This window comes from Pogona vitticeps, chromosome 2 (genome assembly GCF_051106095.1).
Source record: "Pogona vitticeps strain Pit_001003342236 chromosome 2, PviZW2.1, whole genome shotgun sequence".
Classification (NCBI taxonomy): domain Eukaryota; kingdom Metazoa; phylum Chordata; class Lepidosauria; order Squamata; family Agamidae; genus Pogona; species Pogona vitticeps.
The window spans coordinates 55,954,312-55,980,797 of record NC_135784.1 but is presented as its reverse complement, the minus strand read 5'-3'; the positions used below and the strand labels follow the sequence as shown (position 1 = coordinate 55,980,797).

The window sequence follows — 26,486 nt, the reverse complement described above, 5'->3', positions numbered from 1 at the left end:
GATAAAGAGATCAACTGGTGGCAGTGTGTCAAGAGGTGTGTTGGGATACCTCCGTGAGCTCTGTGTTGGGTGAAACAAGCAGGGGTCACGGGGTAAACAGTGATTTATGGGACTTTGTTTTGAATTCTGTCCAACCATAAGAATGTTGCCGCAATATGGGTTATTCAGAGATTGCCCTCTCTGCCACTAAACTATCTGTGTGACCTTTCTGATGAAATGTGTACAGATCATCAGTAACGTATTGTAGCTTTCATTTCCATTACTTCTTGATAGATTACATTGATCACATTATTCCACTTTATTTGGGCTGGGATATCTGGTGTTGTGTACCTAGGCCTGTGGATTTAATGGCTATTTGCTTATGACTATGTTGGTAGTGTATTTCCCCTAGCATTCTGGATCACTGAGCTTCTAAAAGATTAAACATATTCATGGTTAATAGACTTCTTGGCAGCTGTTAGTTATGATAGCTGAATGTCTACAATTTGCTAGTGTTTCTTTGCTTTCAGAGTATCTTTAACCTTCTTTAACTCTGGCAACATACATCAACAATAATATTATGTGCTGTCAAGTTAATTCCAACATATGGCAAACATTTCCAGGGTTTTCTAGGGACGGGGTACTCAGAAGTAAGATAGCATTTCCTTGTTTTGTTACCAGTCTAGGACTATGCAGGTTGCCCTAGGCTACACAAGCTGGCTTCTCTCCCAGAAGGCACAGTGGGAAATCAAACTCTCAACCTCTAGTTGTGTAGCTAGCAACCCAAGTCACTGAGCTATCTAGCCAACTACAGTGGTGCTTCGTATTACAATATTAATTCGTTCTAGCGAAATCGCTGTAGAATGAAAACATAATGCGAAAAGAAAAAAGCCATTGAAACGCATTAAAACCCGTTTAATGCATTCCAAAGGGCTTGAAACTCACCGTCCAGCAAAGATCCTCCATAGGGAGGCCATTTTCGGTGCCTGTAATGCGAAGAATCCGTCCCAGAAAACAGCGGGGGGCCATTTTATTTACCCAGTGGCCATTTTGAAACCGCTGATCAGCTGTTGGAAATATCATCATTTTGTGAAGAATCGGTTCCCAAAGCAGGGAACCAATCATCGCAAAGCAAAATTCCCCCACTGGAAACATCGTTTTGCGATCGCAAAAGCAATTGCAAAAACTTCGTCGTAATGCGATTTCGTCATTAAATGGGGCAATTGTAAAGCGAGGCACCACTGTATATAAAAGTCTGGATTTACAGATAGTAATAGCTTAAAATAACTAAGAAAATGTCATTATTGTTTGTTATTGTTATTAGTTATTGTCCCAGCTTTTCAAAGTATGAGAGGACAGATCTCTGCTTTGCAGTGATTATGATCTAGAAAAGGATTCAAAGGAGATAACAGAAGATGTGAAAGGGCATCAAGGCATAGGCAAAGAATAGGTGGTTAAATTACATGTACAGTGCTTAGGCCTCTATTAAATAGGGTATGAGTTTACTGAGGGTTGTGCCAAAAGCTTTTCAGGAAAAGAAGAATTGTAGAATGGTGTTAACCTCTACCTCAGAATACTGGATGGTTGGGTTAACGGTGGCCATCACCCCAGGCAGGTGGGGAAAACGTGCTGGATTAGAAGCACTTGGATCCAGAAGAGCAATTTGTATGATTACATGTGTATTTGTGTGTCAGTCATTCAGAATTCCTCCTCTTCTTCTGTTGCTCAATGACTGGCAGCCTTCTTGTTTAAGAGGATTTGGAAAGACATTCCAGTTGACATCCCAATTGGTGGAAATTGAAAGCTGCACTTCTGACTTGAAACTTCAGCCTCCATTTTGAAACATGCTTTAAGCAAAGAAGCCTAGCCTCCACATGTAGCCATGATTCTTGGAACTGTTGTGTTTTTCTGCACCATACACACAGATCTTTGGTGCCCACCCTTTTAAAGATTTGTATGAATCAAAAGCCAGCTTCTGTGTATGCCTTTTTTCATGATCTAATACAAGTATCACCTACCCTTGCCTTTGGGTTTTTAGGCTGTGTGTGTCTTTCACATCTTACCATCTTGGATTTATAGTCTCTAATGCTGCCCAGAGTAGACCTTTGGTCTAGATGGGCGGGTTAGAAATCCAATAAAATTAAATAAAATAAATAAATAAATAAATATTTCCATTCCCTCCATGCAGGAGACCCATCATTTCTGTCTTTTTCTCTTGCTTTGAGCACAGCAGAAAGTCACTCTGTTTTGTTTTAAATCTCTCTCAGATCAGCACATTTTTCACTTAAGCAATACTATTTTTCTTGTGGCAAATATTGGCTACTCAGTTGTACTCTTACTTTGTGATTTTCCCTCTCCTACATTCCCTGCCCTTCATTTCCTTTTAAACTCTTAGGTTAATATGAAAGCACCTTTTGCAGCCATGCTGGTTTGCTGAGACATCTTCCACTTCTCTTTCTCATAGGAATCGCTTGTAATTATGGCTTCAGTATCTCACCTTAAGAAACTTACCCATTCTAGACTCCCTTTTCTTCGAGTATGTCTGACCACAAGATTGCCAATATTTGCTACGTTTATTGAAATAATAAGCTTTCCTGAAATCAATAGGAAGGAGTGGTGAAAAAATGTCATCTGTGTCCTCATATTTGAACGCACAGCACTGTAGTCACTTGTAATGCACTAAAGGCTGTGTCTGGCAGCATATTCTGGTCCTACATGGATCAGAAGAAAGGAATTGTGGTCAGTAGGCTTGGTGAGTCTTGGCAAGCTGTCCTTCACCTCTTGGTTCCTTGTCCCAAGGAGACAGCATACCTCCTGGGAGATGCTGCTACTGTACCCCTTAGAAGAAAGTCCCCTACTAGCCATCCTAGATCTCCTCTTCTTCCAGGAAGTGACTGTATTTCTTCCATCTGATATGGTCCTATTTTACTCTCGGCTGTCTGCTGGCCCTTTATGAAGAACTCAGAATCACCGTCTGTGTAGAGGGCTTGGGAATTTTGTTTTTCAGTGGCTTAGAAACACTGTCCATGAAGAGGGCCTGGGGCTGCTACCCCAATTCCAGTACTTTCAGTCATTGGCCGTGGAAGACATCTGGGCTAGCTGTTGTTATTCCATATAGCTAAGAATCACTTTCCCCTGGAAAAGACCCTGATGTTGGGAAAGTGTGAAGGCAAGAGGAAAAGGGGACGACAGAGGATGAGATGGTTGGACAGTGTCACCAAAGCTGCCAACAGGAATTTGACCCAACTCCAGGAGGCAGTGGAAGACAGGAGGGCCTGGCGTGCTCTGGTCCATGAGTTCACGAAGAGTCGAACACGACTAAACAACAACAAGAAGAATCACTGTCTGTGGAGAGCTTTCTGGGACACTTCCTGGGAAGCTTGCCCTGTTGTTGCAGGGATGAGGAACTTGGACTCCGCAATACATCTGCAGGGCAGGGGCCTTTCCTCCAGAGACACTCCCCCAACAGAAGGATATGACAGAGGCACACATGCCTCTATTTCCCCTGGGAAATAGAAGGGGAAGATATGGAGGCAGTGTCAAATTTTATCTTCCTGGGCTCCATGATCACTGCAGATGGAGACAGCAGCCCTGAAATTAAAAGGCGCCTTCTTCTTGGGAGGAAAGCGATGACAAATCTTGACAGCATCTTGAAAAGCAGAGACATCACCTTGCCAACAAAAGTCCGAATAGTCAAAGCTATGGTTTTTCCTGTCGTGATGTATGGAAGTGAGAGCTGGACCATAAAGAAAGCAGACCGCCGAAGAATTGATGCCTTTGAATTGTGGTGCTGGAGGAGGCTCTTGAGAATCCCCTGGACTGCAAGGAGAACAAACCTATCAGTTCTAAAGGAAATCAACCCTGAATGCTCACTTGAAGGACAGATCCTGAAGCTGAGGCTCCAGTACTTTGGCCATCTCATGAGAAGAAAAGAGTCCTTGGAAAAAACCTTGATGTTAGGAAGGTGTGATGGCAAGAGGAGAAGGGGACGACCGAGGATGAGATGGCTGGACAGTGTCTGCGAAGCAACCAACATGAACCTGACACAACTCCGGGAGGCAGTAGAAGACAGGAGGGCCTGGCGTGCTCTGGTCCATGGGGTCACGAAGAGTCGGACACGACTAAACGACTAAACACACACACACACATGCAGGAGCCCTTCAAGCCAAATAAAGAACAATCACTTGTTATTACTGGACTGAAAAGGAATCTGTTTGGGGATATCTTATTTCCGTTAAGGTCAACCTACCAATGCTGGACTTCTCTGAAGTCCCCTTCCATATTGCTCAGAATCACTGTGGAGAGGGGCTGCTTTCCTATAGTTGTTTATCTGTGCTACATCCCTCCACATTCTTGGCCCAACACTACACAGAAGTGCTCCATTTTCTCTGATGAGTGCAGAGCAGGCTTAGACACAGATGAGAGAGACAGACATTACATTCATTCACAGGGGTTCTGTGCTTTGTTAGCAAGGAATCAGTCTATCCAGGAGCAAATTTCAAGCCTTCTCTCATGATGCTGGTGCCGGAGGCAGAATGTTGGTGTACTTGCCACCCTGCTGCCCAGCAGCCTCATTTTTGGAGTTAATGGAGGACATCTCAAGCATGGTGTTGGAATGCCCCCAAGTGGTAGGTAGTACTGAGCCGTATCAGTATCCACATAATTACTGTTTGGGAGGACTAACTTTAAAACCATTATTAGCCTTGAGACAGACCCACTTGTGGGTGATGGCTAGGAAACAGCAACCTAAACAATAACCTTTTTGGTTGTGAAACCCTAGTTATTGAATTACATATGCATTAAGTGTCATTAGCTGCTTAAGATGCACCTCTCCATAAAGACCTTTGGATTCTTTTGACAACATTTGACCTTTTGAATCTTCTGTGTATTTCAATTCTATGCACTGTATGTTTTTAGAGTTTGATCATATTCTTTTCTTAATTTTTTGTTTTATATTTGAACTTTTACTTGCTTTGTGATCACCTTGCCAGAAGAATTGAATGATAAATAATTTTATAAACTATCTGGGAATAAATGGTGACTACTTAGACGTAATGTCACCTTATTCATAGCATTATCTTGTAAAAATGATTCATTTTAATAATGTTAAATGTGGGAGAGTGGTTAGCCTGGGAAAGTGGTTAGCCTGGCCAGCAAGCTAAAGGTCCTGCTGTACTACAGGTTTTCCTCTTTGTGGAAAGAAGGAGTACATTCTAACAACCTTCCTGGATCCTGGACTAAACAGTAGGCAATGGATCTTAAGCAGCAACAAGAAGGGGCAGCAACGGCAGCCAACTTTCCATCACATGCAGCAGCAGCTAGTGAAGAAGGTCCAGCTAAAATTGAGGGGTCAAATAGAACAGGAAGAAACTAGCAATTTCCCCAAACAACAATCCCAGCAGATGTATTGTAGAGTCGAAGTTGCTCATCCCTGCAACAACAAGACAAAATTTCTGGGACACTTTCTGGGAAGCTTGCCTTGTTGTTTCAGGAATGAGAAACTTGGACTCTACAATACATCTTCAGGGCAGGGGCCTTTCCTCCAGAGACACTGCCCCAACGGAAGGATATGGCAGAGGAGAGGCACACATGCAGGAGCCCTTCAAGCCAAAAGAAAAAAGAAAAAAAGAACAATCACTTGTTATTACTGTACTGGGCTGAGAAGGAATCTGTTTGGGGATACCTTATTTCCCCGGTAAGGTCAACCTACCAATGCTGGACTTCCCTGAAGTCCCCTTTAAGTAAGCGAGAATAGCACACTCTGCTTAGGCTACTCAATATGCCACGCTTCATTCTGTTGCCCCCTTCTCCTGCCTCTTTTATTTTTCCATCTGCTGCTCCAAGATTGTGCTCACTTACTCAACTGCGCTGTTGGCACAATTCCTATCCACCATGGGCTATCTGCTGCTCCAGTCTGCCTGCTAGTATTGCCCAGGGTATTTGCCCACTTCACCTTTGCTTCCCCAGTGTGGATGGCATTCTCTACTGGCATGCCCACAGTTACAGTTACAGTAACTGCCCATTACAGTTATTTCCTAATACCTTGGCACTGCTGGGTGTTAGTGTGCACTCTTTTTGTTTGACACAATCACTGGGAATTTTTTCAACAATATTTTGCGTATCTGTAACAGTTTAAGATATTTGGAAACTCCAAAGTTTTAAAAGTATGAATCTGAATTCCAAATCGAAACGTTGGTGCTAGTACATAAAGCTACTTGTTTTATCTTCTGAAAACTGTATTTCTGTAATCCAATTTATGTTCCATCCAAACTGACTCAAGTTGATTGGCTTCAAGTAAGATGAGTGTTTTCATATGAAATATCAAGGTACATCAATATGTGTTTTAACCATAGGGAAGTGTTTGGGAAACTAGTTCCTGAACCAGATTTGCTTTCTGGAGAAACGTTTTCAGGTGTAACTTAATATAAACTGATACTTGTATGTTATCCTGACAGAAAGTCAGTTCACTTTCCTAGAACATTTATTTCACTAGCATTCTTTAATTATACAGCTTTGATTTCAGTTGTGTAGCACTTCTATATTTGTCTCTAGAATACTATGCAAAGTTTTATGTCCCATGGGAACTGCAGTTTGCCATCATTATAAGCATAGGAAATGTTCAGCTTTTATGATGCAGATTAGCGAAGCAGTGATTTAAATAGTTTGCTTTGGTTTTTCTAAAATCAGATCATTCTATTCTTGCTTGCTTGTTTTTTTCCCCCTTCATAAATCATTAAAGCAGTAATATACTCCATTTAAGGCCTGGTTTGTTTTGCATTGCTTAATTAAAGTGCATCGTTTACTTGTTTGCTAGTTTTTTTTCTTTTTGAATTGTTTAATAGTTATAGATTTGTAACTGTATTGCTGGGATTACTACCCTAAACAGATAAAGTGTGAAGTTGTTTGACAATGCAGAGTACAGCTCAGGGTCTAATAAGTGGCACTGTGGTGATTTCTTTGTAGTAGAGGACACCTGCCTTCAACATGTCCTTGCTTCAGATAGCATGCCCAGATGGCATCCTTTTGCAGAAGGCAGAGGACCAACTGCAGGTTGTTCATCTCTTGCTGGGTCTCTGAAACCCAGTGATAAATGAAAAAGAACATTTGAGGATGGCGGCTGTAAGAATACCATGCAGTGCAACATCTACTGATCAAAACAGGTGTGAAACAGGACCAACAAATGACGACCTGCTCCCACCCAACAACTGTTGAGTTGCTCATGGAATGACTGCCCCTCTTCATGTATTAAGACTGGAAAAGCGTGGGGCTCAAAAGGTGGTGGTGTCATGAGGATGCAGATAATGTCGTGTTCTCATCCCCACCCCACCCAGAAGTCAGGCAGACCCTCATGTATTCAGCTTGAAATGAGCAGGGAAACATGCTTGTAGTACCTATGCAGATCTTTACACTGAAGAGACAAGGGTCTTTGTGAACTCTGGGTGGGGGGGATGTGGAACCTGTGTGCTTGCTCCCATTCCCACCACGCTTTGAGTCCAATACACTTTCCAGCTTAGCACCTCAGTAGGACTATTCCTTTCCATTATGAGTTCATGCTAATGATGCACCTCTGTTCAGTTTTTGATATTGTCACATCATCCCTCAAAAACTATTATTATTGTTCGGTTTCTACAGGACTTTTAATTATTTGTTATTTTAAGATTGTTGATACTGTTTTTATCTTGTGCCATGTGTTCTTTTTACTATACACTGCTTAGAGAATTTGTGTCAAATGGCATGTAAGTGCCAGGAGCAAACAAACAAATAAAACATAGTTACATTGAACATGCATGCTTAAAGAAAGGATGGGCTACTTTCAGTTTTACTTCTTGGGAGGGTGGATTATAGTAATCTGGCAAAATCCTTCCATCCTCCAGAGTTTTGTGGAGGCAGAAACTTTCCCCTTGGATCTGCCACAGTTGCCCACCTTTGGTGCATACAATCTGGCTCTCCAAGGTATACTTTTGTTCCAGTAACAAAAGGAAACTATGACATATCCCATTATGAGCCTGCCTGCTTGTGTATCACAATCATCATGGGAAGCCTTTCTCTTGGTTCCACCACCCACACAGGGTCACTTTCCTGTATTTTGGAGACCCCTTGGGACAGGGAAGACTTCACTGACACTGTTGTCACAGTTTGAATGTACATCAGCTAAAAAGTTTCACACCACGGAAGGTATTAATAGTATTCATGCAGAACAGACTTGCAAACAAAGGGTTGCAAATGAAAGCCATGTAGATAAATTGGGTCAGTTATTGTTGGAAAATAAACTGAGGACAGTGGGCCTTTTGTGAAGGTCAGAGATTCCTTCTCCAATCTTGCAGTAACCTGGACGCTGATTAACACTGTGGAAAGGCCCAGCCAACCCAGTCTACTTTTCACTTCACTTTCTCACTATTTGATGAGGTACCTGAGGAGTTAATCATGGTTCTGAACAGAGCAGAAACATGAAGCCATGGGAAGAAAATAGTTCCTGAATGTCCATTGAGATCAGACTTGTGCCTATTAGTGTTCTAATTTAGGCATGGAATTCACTGAGCACTGACTGAGATGGAGGGGAATGAGGATTTATCATTTTAGTTATTAAAAATGAGTTACTTTCCACTACAGCATAAATACAGGGAAGGTTTGGAACTGATATAAAGTTAAGAACAGAGTTTGAGGAATAGGGACTAACATTGACTATCATATCACTTTCCCTATTTTGAATCAGACTTCAGTTTTTCCATATTGGGTTATTCAACTTCTTATATTTTCAGCTGAGAAAGGTTATCATCTGATTGACTTTTGCATGTTCTTAACTGTTTGGTATCTTATGTTAGTCAATGCTCATAACAATATAGGAAAAAATTATCCTGTGCTTTGTATGATAAAATGAAACTCATATGAATCCATATATTACCAGTCTTTCAGATGAATCAGTAAAGCTCCAAATCAAAGATAATCCACACCCTGGAGAGCTTAAAACAACCGGAAAAAATATATTGAAACTAGGAGAAAAGTGAAAAAAATTAAGCTTACAAATACAGTAGTACCTCGATTTATGAACGCCTCCGTTAACATAATTTTCGGTTTACGAGCGGAAATCCATTGAAAATAATGCCTCGGTTTAGAATTTTTTTCCGCAGTAGAAAGGAAGGTAATACTACATATATAAAAATATGCAATGCTGAATTGTCAATCCCATAGTCTGCAATAGCTTTTTTAGTTTTTGCTGTGCCATTTTCTGCATTCATAATGAATCCCCTTCTGCTTAATTATATTCATACATTCTTATCTCCTCAATCTGTAGTCTTTTTATGCTGTCATGAGAACTAGTGGCAAAATTCCCTTTTGGCTCTGGTAGATGCAAAATCAGTTTTAAAAAGTATTTCAGGCTTCTTAATATTCCAGATAATTTCCAAATAATTTTCTCCTTTGGCATGAAGAATGCTCAGTGAATGCTCTCTGGAAAAAGCAAATGTAACTGTGCTGTTACTTTCAATCAAATTTATTTCATTTCCGTATATACTGTATTGTATTATAGAATTTAACAACAAAACTTTGTTCCTTCCCTTTTTTTTCTCTCCACTGTGTGGTAAAGTTTGTTTTCGATTCTAACTGTACCATCTCAGATATGCTCCCACTTTTTGGGGGAAAGCACACACCCTTACATATTAGAGTTTTGGCAATGGTCATATCTTATGTAAGAATGAGGTTGAGAAACAGAGTAGACTTGTCAATTGACAAGCAGGAAAGATGTATATTGAACACAGTGGTCAAAATTATGTTTGCTTATCCCCAAACCCTTGGAACAATCATGAATACAAACCAAAAACAGGCAGTTATGAGAGAGCAGTTACTAGAGTGCTCTGATAGATGCACAGTTTGTATGAGAGAGAGACAGACAGACAGACAGACAGACAAAGAAAGACTTTTTGCAATTTTGCTGTCTGTTAATAATCAGTTGCCATCAAGTCTGTTCTGACTTATGGTGACCCTTTTTCGGGTTTTCTACATAGAAAAGCTACTCGGAGGTGGTTTGCCCTTCTCTTCTTTCTGGGGACATCCTGGGATTGTGCAGCTTTGTACAAGGCCGCATAGGCTGACTCTTCTCCCTGGAGGGCACAGTGAGAAATTGAAGTCAACACCTCTGGCTCTACAGCCAGACACTTAAATGATTGAGCTATTCAGCCATCTCTGTTAACAGTCTAGAATAAATGTAGCTGTGATCCAGGGGTTGGGGAGATGTGAGACCTTGCAGATGTTTTGTATGAAACTCCGGCCAGCCCTAGCAGTATCTGAGGTGCCACATGCTCTCCATTCCTGCAGCAGACAGATTCGAGATCAGGAAGTGACCGAAAACACTGGGGGGTGGGAGAGAATGTGTGCACCTTATATCCTGACCCATGATAATGTACTTGCTGTAGATATCCTGCCATCTTATTCCTACTTGCCATCATCACAATTTTTGCTACTGCCTACAGTTTCCCTGCCCGAGATGAAAGAGGCAGTTAATTTAAAAGGTCAGAATCAGATTTGCTTATGCAGTCATGTAAAAGCAATCTTTTAGCTTCCCCTTCATTCCACAAAATAATAAAATCAGGCATACATTCATTCATGTGGCTGAGTGAAGGTCACCTACAGGAAGAGCGGGGAAGGGGGCTTTGATTTCTTATTATTTTTGTGTTTACCACACCTTTGGTTCTAACAATAGAACAATGATTCCCAAACTTGAGTACTCAGGTGGTCTTGGACTGAAGCTCCCAGAAGCCTTTACCACTAGCTGTGCTGTCCAAGATTTCTGGGAGTCATCAATGAAGAAGATCTGGGACCCCAAGGTTGATTTAGCGTTATGACTTATATTTAAATGCTTGATCCTTTGGCCCATGGCTCCATCAGATTATTCAGAACTGGTTGCACTGAGTGCCTTACTAATGCGGTATCTTGAAGTCTGAGATTTGTGACAAGAAATGATCTCACTGTTGATGAGATGTTGATATTAATACTGCATGCCTTTCAAAATACAGAAACATTATTTGCACTTTAAGCTGAGTTTTGCTGTCACATGAAAAATAACAGGTTCATAGTAATCAAGTGTCACAACAAAGCTGTACTTCAGCCAAGTGAGGCCATGGCTTATTTTACCAAGATGACAAGACTCCTTTATATTGACTAACTGAAAGGACATGGTGATAACATGGTAATGGCTGGAATCCAATTGGAAGAAAATACGTTGGTGTGAAGTTCATCTGTGTACATTTCAGTGGTGAATTTCTAATTAAGAAGTTGTCACAGACGTTTCCTCTTGCATATCAAGTCTGTGACTAGTTTGTGATGCAAAATGCCTGTGCTGACTTCTTAACTAGTAGCAGTTAATACTCAATAGCGGCTGTAAATAATAGGATTCTGGCCATTGCATTCTTTTTAAAAATGAGAGCTTAAGTAAAAATGAAAGCTGGAAGAAGAAAGTGCATTTCCAGTGATTAAGTGGACTTATTGAGTCCTTCACACACACACCCCTTTTTTTAAAATCACAGATACAGATTGTCATTGCTTTAGATATCTGGCTATGCAGCCAGAGGTTGGTAGTTCAGTTCCTCACTATCCTTGACAGGGGCTGACTCGATTATCTCTAGGGTCCCCCCAGCTTTGCATTTCAAAGATTAGATGATGATGATGATGATGATGCAATTTATCATGAAACATAAAAATAGCATTATCATATGGCTTCATTTATTTTTAAGTCAATTTTAATTTAACTTTTACCATTCAGTTTTTTTTCTTCTTCTTCACCTATGCAAATCCTTTTAGAAATGGAGAACTTGTCACTCTGTGTATGTTCCCAGACTGGAATTCCCACATGTTTGGCAGTGCTGGTTAGGGAGCTGGGAGCTATGCTCCAATACGAAGACAGAGTTTGGAAAGTGTACTTTTTGGACTATCATTTCCAGAACTCCCAGATAGCATGTGTTGTGGAGGACTGAAACCTGTACAGTGGTACCTCAGTTTACTAACGCCTCGGTTAATGTAATTTTCGGTTTATGAATGTAAATCCATTGAAAATAATGCCTTGGTTTACAATATTTTTTCTGCAATATGAAGCAAGTTTCCTCAGGATGCCTTGTGCCTGGGAGGTTTATAGCGCCACCCCCCATGCATGCTGGAGTCTGTGGGTAGTACATGGCATTGAGTGTGGAGGTGTTGGGGTGATTTTTGCATCAGTTTTTGGAGCCATTCTGGAATATATATATTTTTGCAGCGGTTTGGGGACTTTTGGGGACTTGTTGGTGCATTTCTCAAACAGTGGAAAGGTAGGGAGCAGAGGTTGCATGCCTTTTACTGTGTGTTTTGCATTGTGGGTTGGTTTCCATGCCAGCTCAATATGGACAGATTTTGGGGGTTTTCATTAGCTTGTGTAGATAGACTTGGGGCTCTTGGAGTGGAGCATTGAAAGCCTGGGTGTGGGTGTAAAGCATTATTTTTTTTCTGCTCACTTAGTGACTGTGGTGTCATGGCACCCAAGAAAACAGCGGAAGCTGGGAAGAGGAAGAAGGAAATGATTCTGCTCGAGGTCAAGAAAGAAATCATCAGGAAGCATGAAGGAGGAATGAGATTGACTGACCTCGCCAAAGAGTATGGAAAGAGTGCATCCACAATCGCTACCATCCTAAAGATGAAAGAGAAGATAGCTGGGAGAGATGCAGCCAAGGGAGTCACCAGGGTCTCCAAGCAACGGCCACCTGTTGTGGAGGAAGTTGAAAAGTTGCTCCTGCTCTGGATTGAAGAGAAACAACGTGCAGGGGACACAGTGACTGAGGCAATCATCTGCAAAAAAGCCAAGGCCTTGCATGCTGACCTCCTCGACCAGCAGCCAGGAACGTCAGCTAATGCAGAAGGCTTCAAGGCGAGCAGGGGGTGGTTCAGAAGGTTCAAGACCAGATCTGGCATCCACAGCGTGGTCAGGCATGGGGAAGCCACAAGTTCCAATGTTGCTGCAGCTGAGGAATTTGCTACTGAGTTCCTGGAGGTCATGGTTTCAGAGGGCTACCTTCCTCAGCAGGTCTTCAACTGAGACAAGACTGGGCTCTTCTAGAAGAGGATGCCAAAGCGTACCTTCGTCATGGAAGAGTATGCCTGGCCACAAGCCAGTGAAGGACCGTCTCACCCTCCTGTGCCAATGCCAGTGGGGACCTTAAGATCAAGCCCCTGCTCGTCTACCACTCAGAGAACCCACAGGCCTTCAAGAAACACAAGGTAAAAAAGAAGCAGTTGAATGTTTTGTGGCGGTCCAACCCAAAGTCTTGGGTCACACGCCTCTTGTTTGTGCAATGAATCAATCTGGTTTTTGGTCCTGCTATCAAGCAGTACCTTGTGGAAAATAACTTGCCACTCAAGGACATGCTTCTCATGGACAATGCTCCACCTCATCCTTCAGGCCTTAAGGAAGACTTGCTGGAGGACTTTAACTTCATCACGGTTGTGTTCCTTCCACCTAAAACCACCCCACTACTCCAGCCAATGGACCAGCAGGTCATCTCCAATTTTAAACAACTCTACACAAGGGAGCTTTTCCGGCAGTGCTTTGAGATGACAGATTGATCAAGCTCACTCTCCATGAATTTTGGAGAGACCATTTTGACATTGTGAGCTGTCTTCAAATTATCACCATTTCCTGGGCCGGGGTCAGCCAGAGAATGCTAAATTCTCCTTGGCGCAACCTGTGGCCAGACTGTGTTGTGACATGTGACTCCAATGCTTCTGCACCTGCACTAGAGTCAACAGTGTTGGAGGAGATTGTTTCCTTGGGGAGGAAAAGGGAACTGAGGAGGATGTCTGCGAGCTGGTGGAGGGACACGACCATGAGCTAACCACCAAGGACCTGGTGGAACTGCAGAAGGAGGTGATGGAGGAGCAGATCTCATTTGAGGATGAGGAAACGAGTGAGGAACAGCTCTCTTCTAGGTAACTTAATGAGGCATGCCAAATGTGGGCAAACCTACAGACTTTTGTATAGCAGCACCACCCAGATAAGGCTCTAGTCCAGAGACTTGTGAACATTTTTGACACCAACATCATGTCCCCTTTCCGAGGGATGCTCAAAAGGTGCCAGAGGCAGCACATAATGGAAAGGTTCCTACTAAAACAGCCTAGACATGAAGAAGAACCTGCTTGTGTTAGTGCTGCCCAGTTGCCTCCTCCTCCTCTTCCAAAAAGTGTTGAAATTGTTTTGAAAATGTGTTTAAATGTAGAACATGTTTCCCCTGTTGAAGTGTGATTTATGTAGAGTTGAAGTGTACTGTACCATGTTTGAAAAGTTTGCCATGTTTGAAAAGTTGAAGTTGGATGTTTGAAATGTTATTGCTTGATTAATTATATCAATGTACAGTATTTATGCCTTTAAAGTGAACTTTATAAAGAGTTTTGAATAGATAAAAGACATTTGTTGACTTTTTTCTGATCTCTGGAATGGATTAATTGGTTTTCAATGCGTTCCTACGGGAAACCGCGTTTCAGTTTACAAATTTTTTGCGATATGAAATGTTCCGGAGAATGCATTAAATTCATAAACCGAGGTACCACTGTAGCGCCCAAAGTAACTTTTCCAAATTCTGCATCACGAGGGGTACATATTTCCCACCTCTGCTATAGTTGCCTTGAGTGATGGGAACCTGGCTACATAGCAGCAAGGTTGATGATAACAGTATGAATAGGTGAGCAAGTGCTGCCCTTGAATTATCTTTGATATTCTTAGTTAGCTTTCTTCTTATCTGTGATTCTTCCTTTGGGGATCTAGATTTTTTTTTAAAAAAAAAAAAAACCCTCACAGTGAGTGAATTCTGGGGTATTTTCTGACCCCATTGAGTGTAATGCTTTTCAAATAGTTTCTTTTGCATGCTAAATCTAGACCAAGCTTGATGATGCCCACTGCATCCTAAAGCATATTCAGTGCAGTTGTCTTTCTCAAGTGGTTGTCTAAATAGGCTCTGTCAGACAGTGTAGCAGGACAGACCTATCATATTTACCATGTGTGGGATTCTGCTGCGGCCCGGGGTAACGTGGGAATAAAATGACAAGAGATCTGTAGCCAGCACATTCTTCCTTATGACAGATTTAGCCTACACTATTATCACAGCAGTGCATGCCATTCTGTGTGCTTGTTGTCATGAGCTGTCAAGTCAGAGCTGGCTTATAGTAACTCTGTCATGGTTTTTAGTATAAGTGGGGTATTTAAGGTATCAAAGGAAGCCGCATACAATTAAAATCATTTGAAATATCAAGATCATTGGAGAAATTTGAGTGTACAATTTCATGTGCCAGAAGGAAGAACCTAGCAACAGTTCTTTAATTGAAACCTGTTCTGGGTTTCATGCAACCCTGAGCGAACGGCCAGTTGCTTTAAGCAGACGATGAGCTTAATGTTTCAGTAAACCTATGGAAACTTTCCACAGGTTGTCGGGTGGGTGAATCTTCTAGGTGGCAGCGTCCAGTCTTTGAAATTCTTTATCCCAGAATATCTGATTGAGTTTTTCACTGTGTTTTGTTAGTAAGTCAAAATTGTATCGTTTCATCATGCTTTGGGGCTGGGCAGTAGTTGATTATTTGTTTAATATTCTCATCATGGAACGTTTCTGATTTGTTTGATTTTCTTACCTTTAAAAAATTGTTTGTAATTTACCTGTAATGGTGACAATAAGTATTTGACATCATATCGATTCTGACTTATGGTGACCCTATCCAGGGTTTTCTTGATAGAGAGTACACATGAGTAGTTTGCCATTTCCTTCTTTTGAGGGTGCCCTGAGATTGTATAATTTGACCATGACTACAGGGGCTGGCTCTTTTCCCAGGGAGTCAAACTCCCACCCCTGGTTCCACAGCCAGACACCTAAAGCATTGAGCTACCCTATCAGATGAACCTCAGATGGCACTTTTTAGAGCCAGAATAATAATAACCACATATGCTCATCCTGGCATAGTTTTCAACCATCTCTACACTCTCACCATCCACCTTTCCCCCAAAGTGCTACTAAATACTATCATCCTCACACACTGATTAAAGTTCTATTTCGCTTCTGTGGTTTGAAATGTACAGTTTCCATATGCCAGGTATTTAACTTACTGCCACATTCCTGTGGTCTTTCATTAGCAACTGTAGATTCACCAGCTCAGTTGTCTCCACTCTGAAAAGAAAAATATCATTTTAACAAAAACTAATGGCTTGATGGTACCCGTGCTTTTTGTTTTGTTTTCCTCATCTGCCCCTGTTGGCATGTCAAGCCACCTAGTTCTGGCAACGACACAAGTCCTAGTCTCTTTTCTGTACTTGTCAGCCATCATCCAAAAGCACACTGTCCGAACCAGACGTTCTGTTTTGCCCAAGGACTTGGAAGGGGAAGATCAAAGCGCAAGAATGAGGATTGATTCTGATACAACTGTAATGAAAAGAAAATGTCTGTCACCCTTTTTTTCTGAAAGCTTAATTGTGTAGAATCCAATAAACATTGCCATAATGAGTGCAAGACTGACTAGAATGTTTTAGTCTCTGCCATTAGCCAGCAGGCTTGGAGCCCCTATCAGGTTGTGCCCACTTGCCTTCAAGGAGGAACATCACGACAAAGGGAAAACCCATCTGTCTTCATCTGCTAGCCAGAGACGGAGCAGGTACAGCAATCTTACCTCCCACTCATGTTATTCCCAGTAGGAACATTTGACTCTAACTGACAGTTGCCCTGGCACTAGTAAAACCTTGAAGGGAAATACACAGTGTACATAGGACTGCTAGATAATGTATTTATTTTCCCCATGTATAATAACCCCCACTTTTCTAACCCAAAATTAAGAAATCAAGATTTTAAACTTTAAAAAGAACACATGTTTATTTAGTAATTAGGTAACATTTACATATCAGTACTGTCATATTATGCAATCACACTTCATATTCAGCCTCTGGGCTCAGAACGCTCTGACATTAGGGGTTCCTTTTGCATCTGAGCAGTGTTGCAATTGGTCAGCGTCAGCTGACGTCAGCTACATAAGGCTCGTGACTGGAATAAGCTAAGCCTCCTGATTAGAGGCAACTAAGCCTTCTGATTGAAGGGATTCTGTTTGCAGAGGCAAGATATGGGCCATTTCGTTCTCTCCTCAGCTTACCTCCATGTATAAGACAACCCTCAATTTTTAGTCTTAACGATTTTAGGAAAAAATAGCATCTTATACACGGAAAAATACAGTAGCCTGTGTATAGTTAAAGACAAAGACCTCTGACTCTTCGGATAAGATAATACTGTTTGTGTAACTGCAAAGAAATAGTATCTAGTTTTATTATTTTTCTTTCCCTCCCTTCTCCTTGTTCCTTTTTGCATTGTAACTTTAGACTGAAAGTCTTCAGGTAGAAGTTGTCATCTCTGAATTAGAAATTTGTGCTTCGTATTCATATTATAAATGAAGCCTGGTACCGCAGGTGATACCGATTCCCATCCCCCCCACCCAGAAGCAGCCAACCCACTTACCGGACTCCATGTAGCACAAGGGTCCGCCTTCAGTGCCAGCGCACCAATCCAAGAAGAAGCCCAGCTTGCTGTCACCATCTCCCTATGCAGCCGACCACTGTGATGCAGAGTCTCCCTGATCAGCCAATGAGTGGTCGGTTGCTCGGGGAGGTTCCAGTTGGTATCCTGTGCTGAAGGCAGACCCCTATGCTGCACAGGGCATGGTAAGTGGGCTGGCTGATTCTTGGCGTGGGGCACAGGAATCGGTACCATCTGCGTTACCAGGCTTTCTAATACAAATATGAAGAGCCCATCTCTACTCTGAATACTTACAGCTGTTAGAGAATGACAGGTACTTTGTTAATGAAAATAGGAATGTTTATAATGATGCTAAGTAATGGTAAAGGAAGGAAAGATTCTTTCCCATCCCCTCAACTAATAATCCTTCTGCCCCATCTGCTTCCCAAAAGTAGAGGTCCAGAAGACCTATACAACTGTTTAGGATCCTTGGGAAACATTTAAATGCTCTTCTAACAAGGAGCCCTGCTAGCACCTGTATATTGGTTTCATATGCATGGATCCTCATCTCTATCAGATTGATAATTATTGTAAGCCGCCCAGAGACCTCTGGGTAGTGTGGGCGGCATATAAATTGAATAAATAATAAATAAATAAATAATATCAGAATGACATTTGTAGGCACTTAGCTGAAAAATTCCAAGGCAGTCTTCAGTTTAAAAGTGGCATGGACATTATTTGAAAATGAATATGAGTCTATGTGTTGTTTAAACATTAGAAGGAAAGAGTGGCTCATAAGCACAGAAAAGTAGAATATTGCAAAATTCTTTAGCAAATGCATTTCTGCACTTAGTGGAGCAAGATGTTGTGTCAATTTAGTTTCCTCAAAGTGTTTGGAGTTCTAAAAGTCCTTTGTTTTCAAATAGTTACAAAGAGATCTTATAGATCTCTGCATCCAGGCACTTGCAGTTTCAAAACAGAGAAATCCTGCTGACAGTATCAAAAGACAAAAAAAAAAAAGTAGAATTGATTTTTTTCTCCTCTTTATCCTTTTCTGTTTCTCTCTCTTCCCATTTCTCTCTCTTCTTCATTTGGATTCTTCCATATACTGAAACAAACAAAGCCTTTCTTCTTCCTGGAAACTTTAGTCTTGGATGCTTCAAGATTGTAGGATGGAGGAAGTGTTGTCAACCTGACCTCTAGGGCTGGTCACTTTTAGCCTTCCAGATAGTGCTACACTAATAATAAAAACAGTGTGCCATCAAGGCATTTCTGACTTCTGGCAACCCTTTGCAGGGTTTTTTAGGTATACTCAGAAGTTGTTGACCATTCCGTTCTTCTGGGGGCATTTTAGGACTGTGCAGCTTTCCTCTGGTGCCACAGGCTGGCTCTTCTGGGAGGGAATTGAACTCCTGACCTCTGGCTTTGCAACTATATACACAACTCACTGAGCCTTCTAGCCAGCCCCTGCTAGACTATAATTCCCATTATCTTACCGTTCACTATACGTACTGGCTAGGGATGCTGGAGTCCAACAACATCAGAGGTGCTGCAGGGCCCTTCTCTCTTGGGTAGTTTCTGGCAAGTTTGGCTCTATTTGGGCAGATTTACTAACAGTAGCTAAGTGATATTTAGAAGTTTTAGAAGAGGTAATCATGTTAGTGTGTGCTAACATACAGGGCAAAACAAAATTAAAAAAATAAACAATTTGTCACAATGTTTTCTTGTCTTCTTCAATTTTCTTTTCTTTTCATCTTTTTCTTTTTTTATAATTTTTTTATTTTAATTTTTTGCCTCATAAGTGATGTTTGATTATATATAATTATTCTTTATGGCCAGAATACTATTGCTGATTTATGCTGGCATAAGATAATTTGTGTAAATCTTGCAGAAAATTCTTCTTCATTAATCAGGTGCTGATTGCATTTTTTGGAGAGTATCCAGACTCATAATTGGACATATTTCAAGGAACACAACTAAGCCTTCATTAATGAGTGGCGTTTTGCCACCAAAACTTACTGAAATTTATTATTTATTGATTTGATTTGATTTGTATCCCGCCCATCTGACCTATACGACCACTCCCTTACACAAGTGTAAATCAGCATTTGGATTGCCAGTTGTTAAAAATGTTCTTATATATTTTGATGGGACACTGCTGCCCATATCAGAACAAGATGATGAATTTAAATACAAAAAATGTTTTTGTTTTTGTTTTCCAGGCGATATAATTTATAGGCAAGTGAATCAAATAAAAATGGTAACCAGATATCTCTGTGTGTCTCATATATTTCCGTATGAATAGGGGTTTTAATTTTGCGATGGGGCCACATTCCTTTGTCAAGTATGAAATCCACAAGCAAATGATTCTTGGAATTATATCCCTTGTGCTAGTAAAAAGTTTGACTCACAAAGACATGGAAAGGTTAAAACATTAAAAGTGAAATATACTAATCTATATGACAACACAGCACTTACAGGCATTCAGGAAATTCTTGCACAGTAGAAATTCAGGCATAAAATATCTGATATGTTTAGTAAACTTGAACTATATTTTCCAGGTCAAGAATACTTAAAATTTTACCATCTAAAAAAACTTGGCTTTGGCCACAAGTTTATAATTCTGTTTGTTTAGAAAGTACCGTATTTTTCGCTCCATAAGACGCACCTTTCCATAAGACGCACCAATTTTTTAGGAGAAGAAAACAGGAAAATATAATCTGTTTTCTTCGCTCCATAAGATGCACAGACTTTCCACTCTCCCTGTTTTGTGGGGGGAAAGTGCGGAGGGCAGTAGTAGCTCTCTTTTGCATGTGCACTCTCTCTGCATTAGATTGTCTTCGTCCTCTGCAAGGTTCTGTCTTGCTAGATCACTTATTTGTACAAACTGTATGTGTTAGAAATGAGATTTCACTTTCCAATAGTTATTTTTAGATAGTATAAAGACTGCCATTTAGTTTAAAAATGGGGTGGGTGGGGGAATCAAGTAATGTGCATTTAAAAATCAAGCAACATATGTTTCTACTTAAAGGCAGTTTCTAATTAAGGACTAATTATCACCACATTTTACTTGGACAGATACAGTAGCAGCAGATGACTTATTTAAAAACAAAAATCCCCCCCCCCTTTTTTTGGACTGGAACACTGTGGTATTTCATCTTTCTGTACCCTACGTTAATCTTAGGATGGTGGCAGTACTATGTTTCCCATTCTGATGCATGTTCCTTCGTTAATTTGAAATGTTTAATTATTTCTGTTTAAAGGATGGCTAAATTAGGCAATGGACCAGAGCCTGGCATGCTGTGGTCCATGGGGTCATGAAGAGTCAGACATGACTAAACAACAACAAAATTAGGCAATAGGAGTCAAATCTTACTACTGACACACTTAGCACTTCTATATTTGATACATAGTAACTAATAGAAACAACCTCTGATATGCAGATGATACCACTCTGATGGCAGAAAGTGAGGAGGAATTAAAGAACCTCGTAAGGAGGGTGAAAGAGGAGAGTGCAAAAATGGTCTGAAGCTCAACATCAAAAAAACTAAAATAATGTTTTCTCCCAGAACAGTACATGTATGTAACATTTTAATGGTCCTATACCTAGCTGGATAGCTCAGTGGTTTAGGTGTTTGGCTGCAGAGCCAGACGTTGGGAGTTTGGTTCCCCACGGTGTCTCCTGAAAGTAGAACCAGCCTTTGTGACCTTGGGCAAACTGCACAATCCCAGGGAACCCCAAAAGAAGAAAATGGTAAATCACTTCTTCTTATTCTTTACCTAGAAAATGTTGGAAATGGTAACCATAAGTCAGAATTGACTCAATGGTGCATCATAATCATCAAAGGCAGTATTAACACATCTGTATTGTATGTGTTTCATCATTTGAGCATTTGTCTCACTGAGTTTAGGTGGGCCAGTTATCCAGCAGACCTTTACATTCACACTCCAGCCTCACTCTGTGAGATGTTGCTACAGCTCAACTTCTACAGATGTTTGTTTATTATTTATTTATTTACTTCCTCCAGGGAGCTCACAGTGATCCCCCCTGGTTTCTCTCCCTTCCCTTTAAAAATCAAGTAATATATGTTTCACCATATGCATGCAAGTATTGGCTTCAGGGATTAGATCCTAAATCACTTAAGTACTACATCGTTCAGCCTATATTATCTGCACAACAGCTCTGCTTTAATAATTTAGCAGGCAGTATAGAAAATGAAATAGAAGGTTTGTTAGTGAGTTAGTGAAATGCTTTGTTTTGACTTTAAGACCTAGGATGTCAGTTCACTGTCTAACACTTTGTTGTTTGTTTTAATGACTGTTGACCCATTGACTGACTCATGGGCTAGGAATTGATGACCACAAAGAAAAGTAATCCTTTTTGGATTATGCCTATTTAGTGCTTTATGTGTTAATTTGATGTGATCCCATCTGGCAGAGCTATGTGGGATGGCTGCAGAACTGTCATCGGCAGAATTGTCATGATGCATAAAGCATGATGTTTGTTTGTTTGTTTGTTTGTTTGTTTGTTTATTTATTTATTTATTTATTTATTTATTTATTTATTTATTTATTTATTTATTTATTTATTTATTTATTTATTTATTTATTTATTTATTTATTTATTGTTGGCTTCTCAGAAGCTAGTTTACAGTCCTGAAGGGTTAAGAAGTCAGCTCACTGAGCTTCTTTTCAGAATTAAATACCACTTGTCTCACAGCCATTCATCCATTAGTGTTGCAACCATCAACCTCAATTTTTATGTAACTTGATTTTTTTTTCTCAAACAGAATTCTGGACCTGAGCCCTGGTCCCTTTGTGTTCTCTGAGCTTTGGTTCTGTAGCTATAAAATCGAAGTAGTTCGGGTAGCTGATTTTTCCTATGAAAAACAAGAAACCCTTTGTCTATAAATGCTATTCTTATATATAAAATAATAACTAGCAGGCATGTTTGATATCTTCAGTTGCCTTGAAACCTATGAAAAAGTTGACGTAATGTTAGTCACAGGTGCCATCCAGCAATAGACCTAGATTTACAGCACTGAATAACAATAAAAATGCAGTGAAATTTATCTGAGTTCATTGAGTGTACAGTGCAGACCATTCTCTCTTTCTGTTATGGGTGATGGCCCTTGCTATAAATTAGTGTGGCTGCGGAACTAATGCCTGTGTAGAGGTTCTATGTGTGTCTCAGTTTGCCTGAGTGTAGTCTCATCAACCTAAATATGTAAATAAAGAAACAATAAAAAATCTCTAGGTAGGAGGGACTTCATAGTGCCCTAAATTTCTGTTTTGCCACCCAAAGGGAGTATGGGGCATAATTTTAAAACTGTAGGGAACAGGTGGCTGAGCTGTATAAACTAGTGCCCTGGTTGATTATGGCTGTTGTTTGGATTTTGGGAAGAAGTCAAATCTCAGTGACAAAACAATATTCAAAGGTTCATCCATGACCCCTCTGTTCAGGATTTTGCTACCTCAAGTAAATGGAGCCCACACGCTATTCAACATAGAGAAGCTCACAGGGTTTGCAGTTGACCTAGTTCAACACACTGGAAGTAGGGCAGCGTCCTGTGCCACACTTGAGGGTAGTTGACCAGCCTAGAGGCACAGGCAGTAGCATCAGGGAATTTGAGATTCCCTGATACTAGGAGACTTAGAGAAGGAACATTTATTTACTACTTGTTTGTTTAAAACACTTGTATCTCACTCTACCTCATAGGATCTCAGGGCAGGGTATGAGAAGAATGTGGGGGAGTTGAAGGATGTAGTTTAAAATTAGTTAAAATGAAAAATGTACAATTATTTAAAATTTAACAATTTAATACATATAAGGGAATTTAAAGAATTTTAAACCATTAAAACGATACACATCACAAAGAGTTCCATAACCTATTTGAGCTATGAGCCTTTGCCCCAAAGACTGTTGAACAATTTCATGCTTTGACTTGGCACACACAAAAAATAAAATGCATATGCCAGTCAAGCCTCTAGGGGAGAGGATTCCATAGCTGAGGTGCTAAAGCTAAGAAAGTTATATAGACTAGTGGTCCCCAATCTTTTTCAGTCTGCGGACTGGCTGGGGAAGGCGGGGCACCCCCTGCGCTCATGCGCACATGCGAACAAGCACACATGCTCTCTTGCATAGGCACGCTCACTTGTGTGCATTTGCAAATGGCGGTGTGGCACTTGCACGGGCACGCTGGAGCGCACGCAGGAACAAGCGGGCTGTGCGAGGGTGAGTGTGGGGTGGGTGGGGCGGGACGTCTGTCTCAGCAGTCCAGCTCAGGCCACAGACCGACACTGGGCCACGGACCGGGGGTTGGGGACCTCTGATATAGACTATATAGCAGAGTGTACTCAATTAAAGAGGAACAGAGTCTTTTCAAGGAAGTATAGTGGAAGATTTCCTTAGCCAGTGAAGGTGATTTATTTGCCTTTTACTGTGTTTAAGAAAACAGGGTTGGGGGAAGGTTGCTACTGAAACTAATATTTGAACTTCTATTCATTTAACAAATTGGAAAACCCTCCATGGAGTTGTGGTAGCCACAAAGAACCCATTTATTTTAATTGTTCTGGGTTGGATATTTGCAAAAAAAGGGGGGGGATGTCATATGAAATTCACCAGTATGATGTACTGGATAGAGTAACAGACTAGGACTGTGGAGAACAGGGTTCAAACCCCCACTTGGCCACAGAAATTCATTGGGGAATAGAATTGTTTAAACCACTCTTTTTAAATATCTCACTTATCTTGAAAGCCTTTTTAGCGTCTTTACAAGTCAGTTCCAACTTCACTGCACAGAATAAACACCCAGTAATTGGGCCAGCCTTGCGTTCTGTTAAAGGGCAGTTTCCTAAAAGTTATTTGGCTGAGACTTAGGAGAACCGCTGCCTTTTAGAGGGCAGTACATGTGTGATTCAGTAGAAGGCAACCCTAAATATATTCAGTAGTTGTTTTTGAAACAATGGTGTTCTCTTGTTCCTGGGTGCATTAGCTGTGCACCTAACATACTAACTCATTATTTGAATTGATTCAGTAAAAATCTTTAAGCACCTTGGGTACAGTCCCACTGAAATTGCTGTATAAACTTTAATATGAAGCTGCTGTAAGTTGTAATCATATACACCTTGAGTACAAAATAAGTAAGTGAAATCATGAAAATGAAGGTGGCATGATACATAAATTGCTGGACTTGTATGAATCTAACATTTCATCTTTAAAATTCATTTTGGGCATTTTTTTCTGTTGTCTTCTCACTTTCTGACGGTATACTTTCTTTGTTTTATCTTGCTGCTATATGAGTACTTCACCTCCAGAGGTCTGAGGATTTTAACCAGCCATGCAAGAAAATATAATTACCTTTTCTGACTGAGAAGAAATCCCTTTTTAAATTGAATATTGCAAGATGTCATTGGTATATTTATGTTCCATTAGAAGCCGGAGCGTTATTAAAGCAATTTACATTAGATCAAAGCTTGCTCGGAGCGGCGGGTTTGCCACACAGAATTTCTGTGACATTCCACAATTTTTCAGATTTTTAAAACAAATTCATCTTATCTTCCTTTCCTTTCTCCATGGTACTTCATTGATTTAGTATGTCACATCTTCTGAACAAAGGATTATTGAAAATACTTGTCTCTCTGTGTGTATGTTCCGTTGGGCTACTAATACTTGAAAAAAACACAGCATGTGGCTAGGGCACACCCTCACATCCCAGTTAGATATTCAAACCCCATCTACGTTTGAGCTGCCCATGACAATCCATTGTTAAGGAGCTCAAAGGACTGTATGATAAGCATGTGTTTCCATAAAGCACCACAGAGCTCAAGAATTGTTGCACTTTATAGTAGTACACTTTCATAATTTCTGTTATGAACTAACAAAACATGGATTATCTTCCAAATTAATAAATTGATAGCTTCAGAGAGCGTCCAGCACCTTATAATGAAGAAGTTGAATGTCAAACAAATTAGAACAAAATTACCTCTGTGGGTAACCTCCCTGGCTTGGTCTTAAAATCAGTACTAGCTGCCCTTCTATAATGAATGCTGTAGCTAAACCCAAGTAAGTGGGCTTGATCTTTACAAGCAATGTGCTTCTGATTAGATGGGCAGCAAGATTAGAGAATCTGAGTGGTTCATTCTGACCTTTAGCAATGTGCATTTTGCCTTATTTTAATCAGTCTTTGCCCTTATTGTAGATGAGATAAGCTGAAGATTGGGGGGGGGGAGGGAAGGCTTTTGATCTCCATAAAGAATATGCTATGTTTATGACTCATTTCTCTTCAGATGATAACTATCCATATCTGCTAGACCCAGATTTTAATATGCATTTCTCTCTTTTGTTTTCACAACAGTTTCCCAGCTACAAAAGCAACCAAGCAAAAATCACGACGCTCTAGAAGCAGCTCATTCCTGTCCCAGAATAAACGAAGAAAAAAATAGCAAAAGTTTCAGATATTGAACTAACCTGCCTGAATTTACTTTTGTTCGTCTAAAATCTCTGGCTTTGAGTATCCAAGTCCAAAATGCATTTAGTTGGAAGTTCCATGAATAACAGAGAAATCCCTTCTAATTAACTTCTATTTAAAGCACTAGAACAGATGTGTCTATGTTGCATTAAAAAAAATCTAAAAATATACCAATTCCATTAAAAAGTTGTTCTGACACAATAAAGGTGGCCTTTTAGCTTTAGCATATGTTGATCTAGGTTTTCTTCCCTCCTGTTTCACAGCAATCTTCATTCCTACTTTTGGTTATGACATTAGTAATACTATTTGATTTGGAATAATTTACTTACATAACTGATGTAGCTGGATCATGATGTATGCACATGCATACACATACACAGACCCTAATTCACAAAACATTTTATATGAGGTTCATTTCTTTTAGATAAAGATAAATGTCAGCTATGTAGGCCTCCTGTTCTACATGGAGTACAGTGGTACCTCGCAAAACGATTACCCCTCAGAACGACGAATCCGCATGATGACGTTTTGTGACTGCCACTTTGCT

The 26,486-nt window shown here is 40.5% G+C and overlaps 1 protein-coding gene across 6 annotated transcripts in view; it reads left to right on the top strand.

Annotated features, from left to right (window-relative positions):
- Positions 1–26,165, top strand: part of RAD18 (RAD18 E3 ubiquitin protein ligase) — a 151,018-nt gene extending 124,853 nt beyond the window's left edge. For 2 of the 6 annotated variants that reach the window (XR_013541618.1, XM_072989476.2), the window contains one exon: positions 25,826–25,937. Coding sequence is in view for 4 of the 6 variants with exons in the window: in XM_072989472.2 (XP_072845573.2) it covers positions 12,460–13,033 (574 nt within the window). In the remaining 2 variants the exon portion in view is untranslated. Of the gene's footprint in view, positions 1–12,459; positions 14,397–25,825 lie in introns of those variants that run through there. The other 4 variants (XM_072989475.2, XM_072989474.2, XM_072989472.2 and 1 more) reach the window with 2 other exon arrangements.
- The last annotated feature ends 321 nt before the right edge of the window (positions 26,166–26,486 follow it).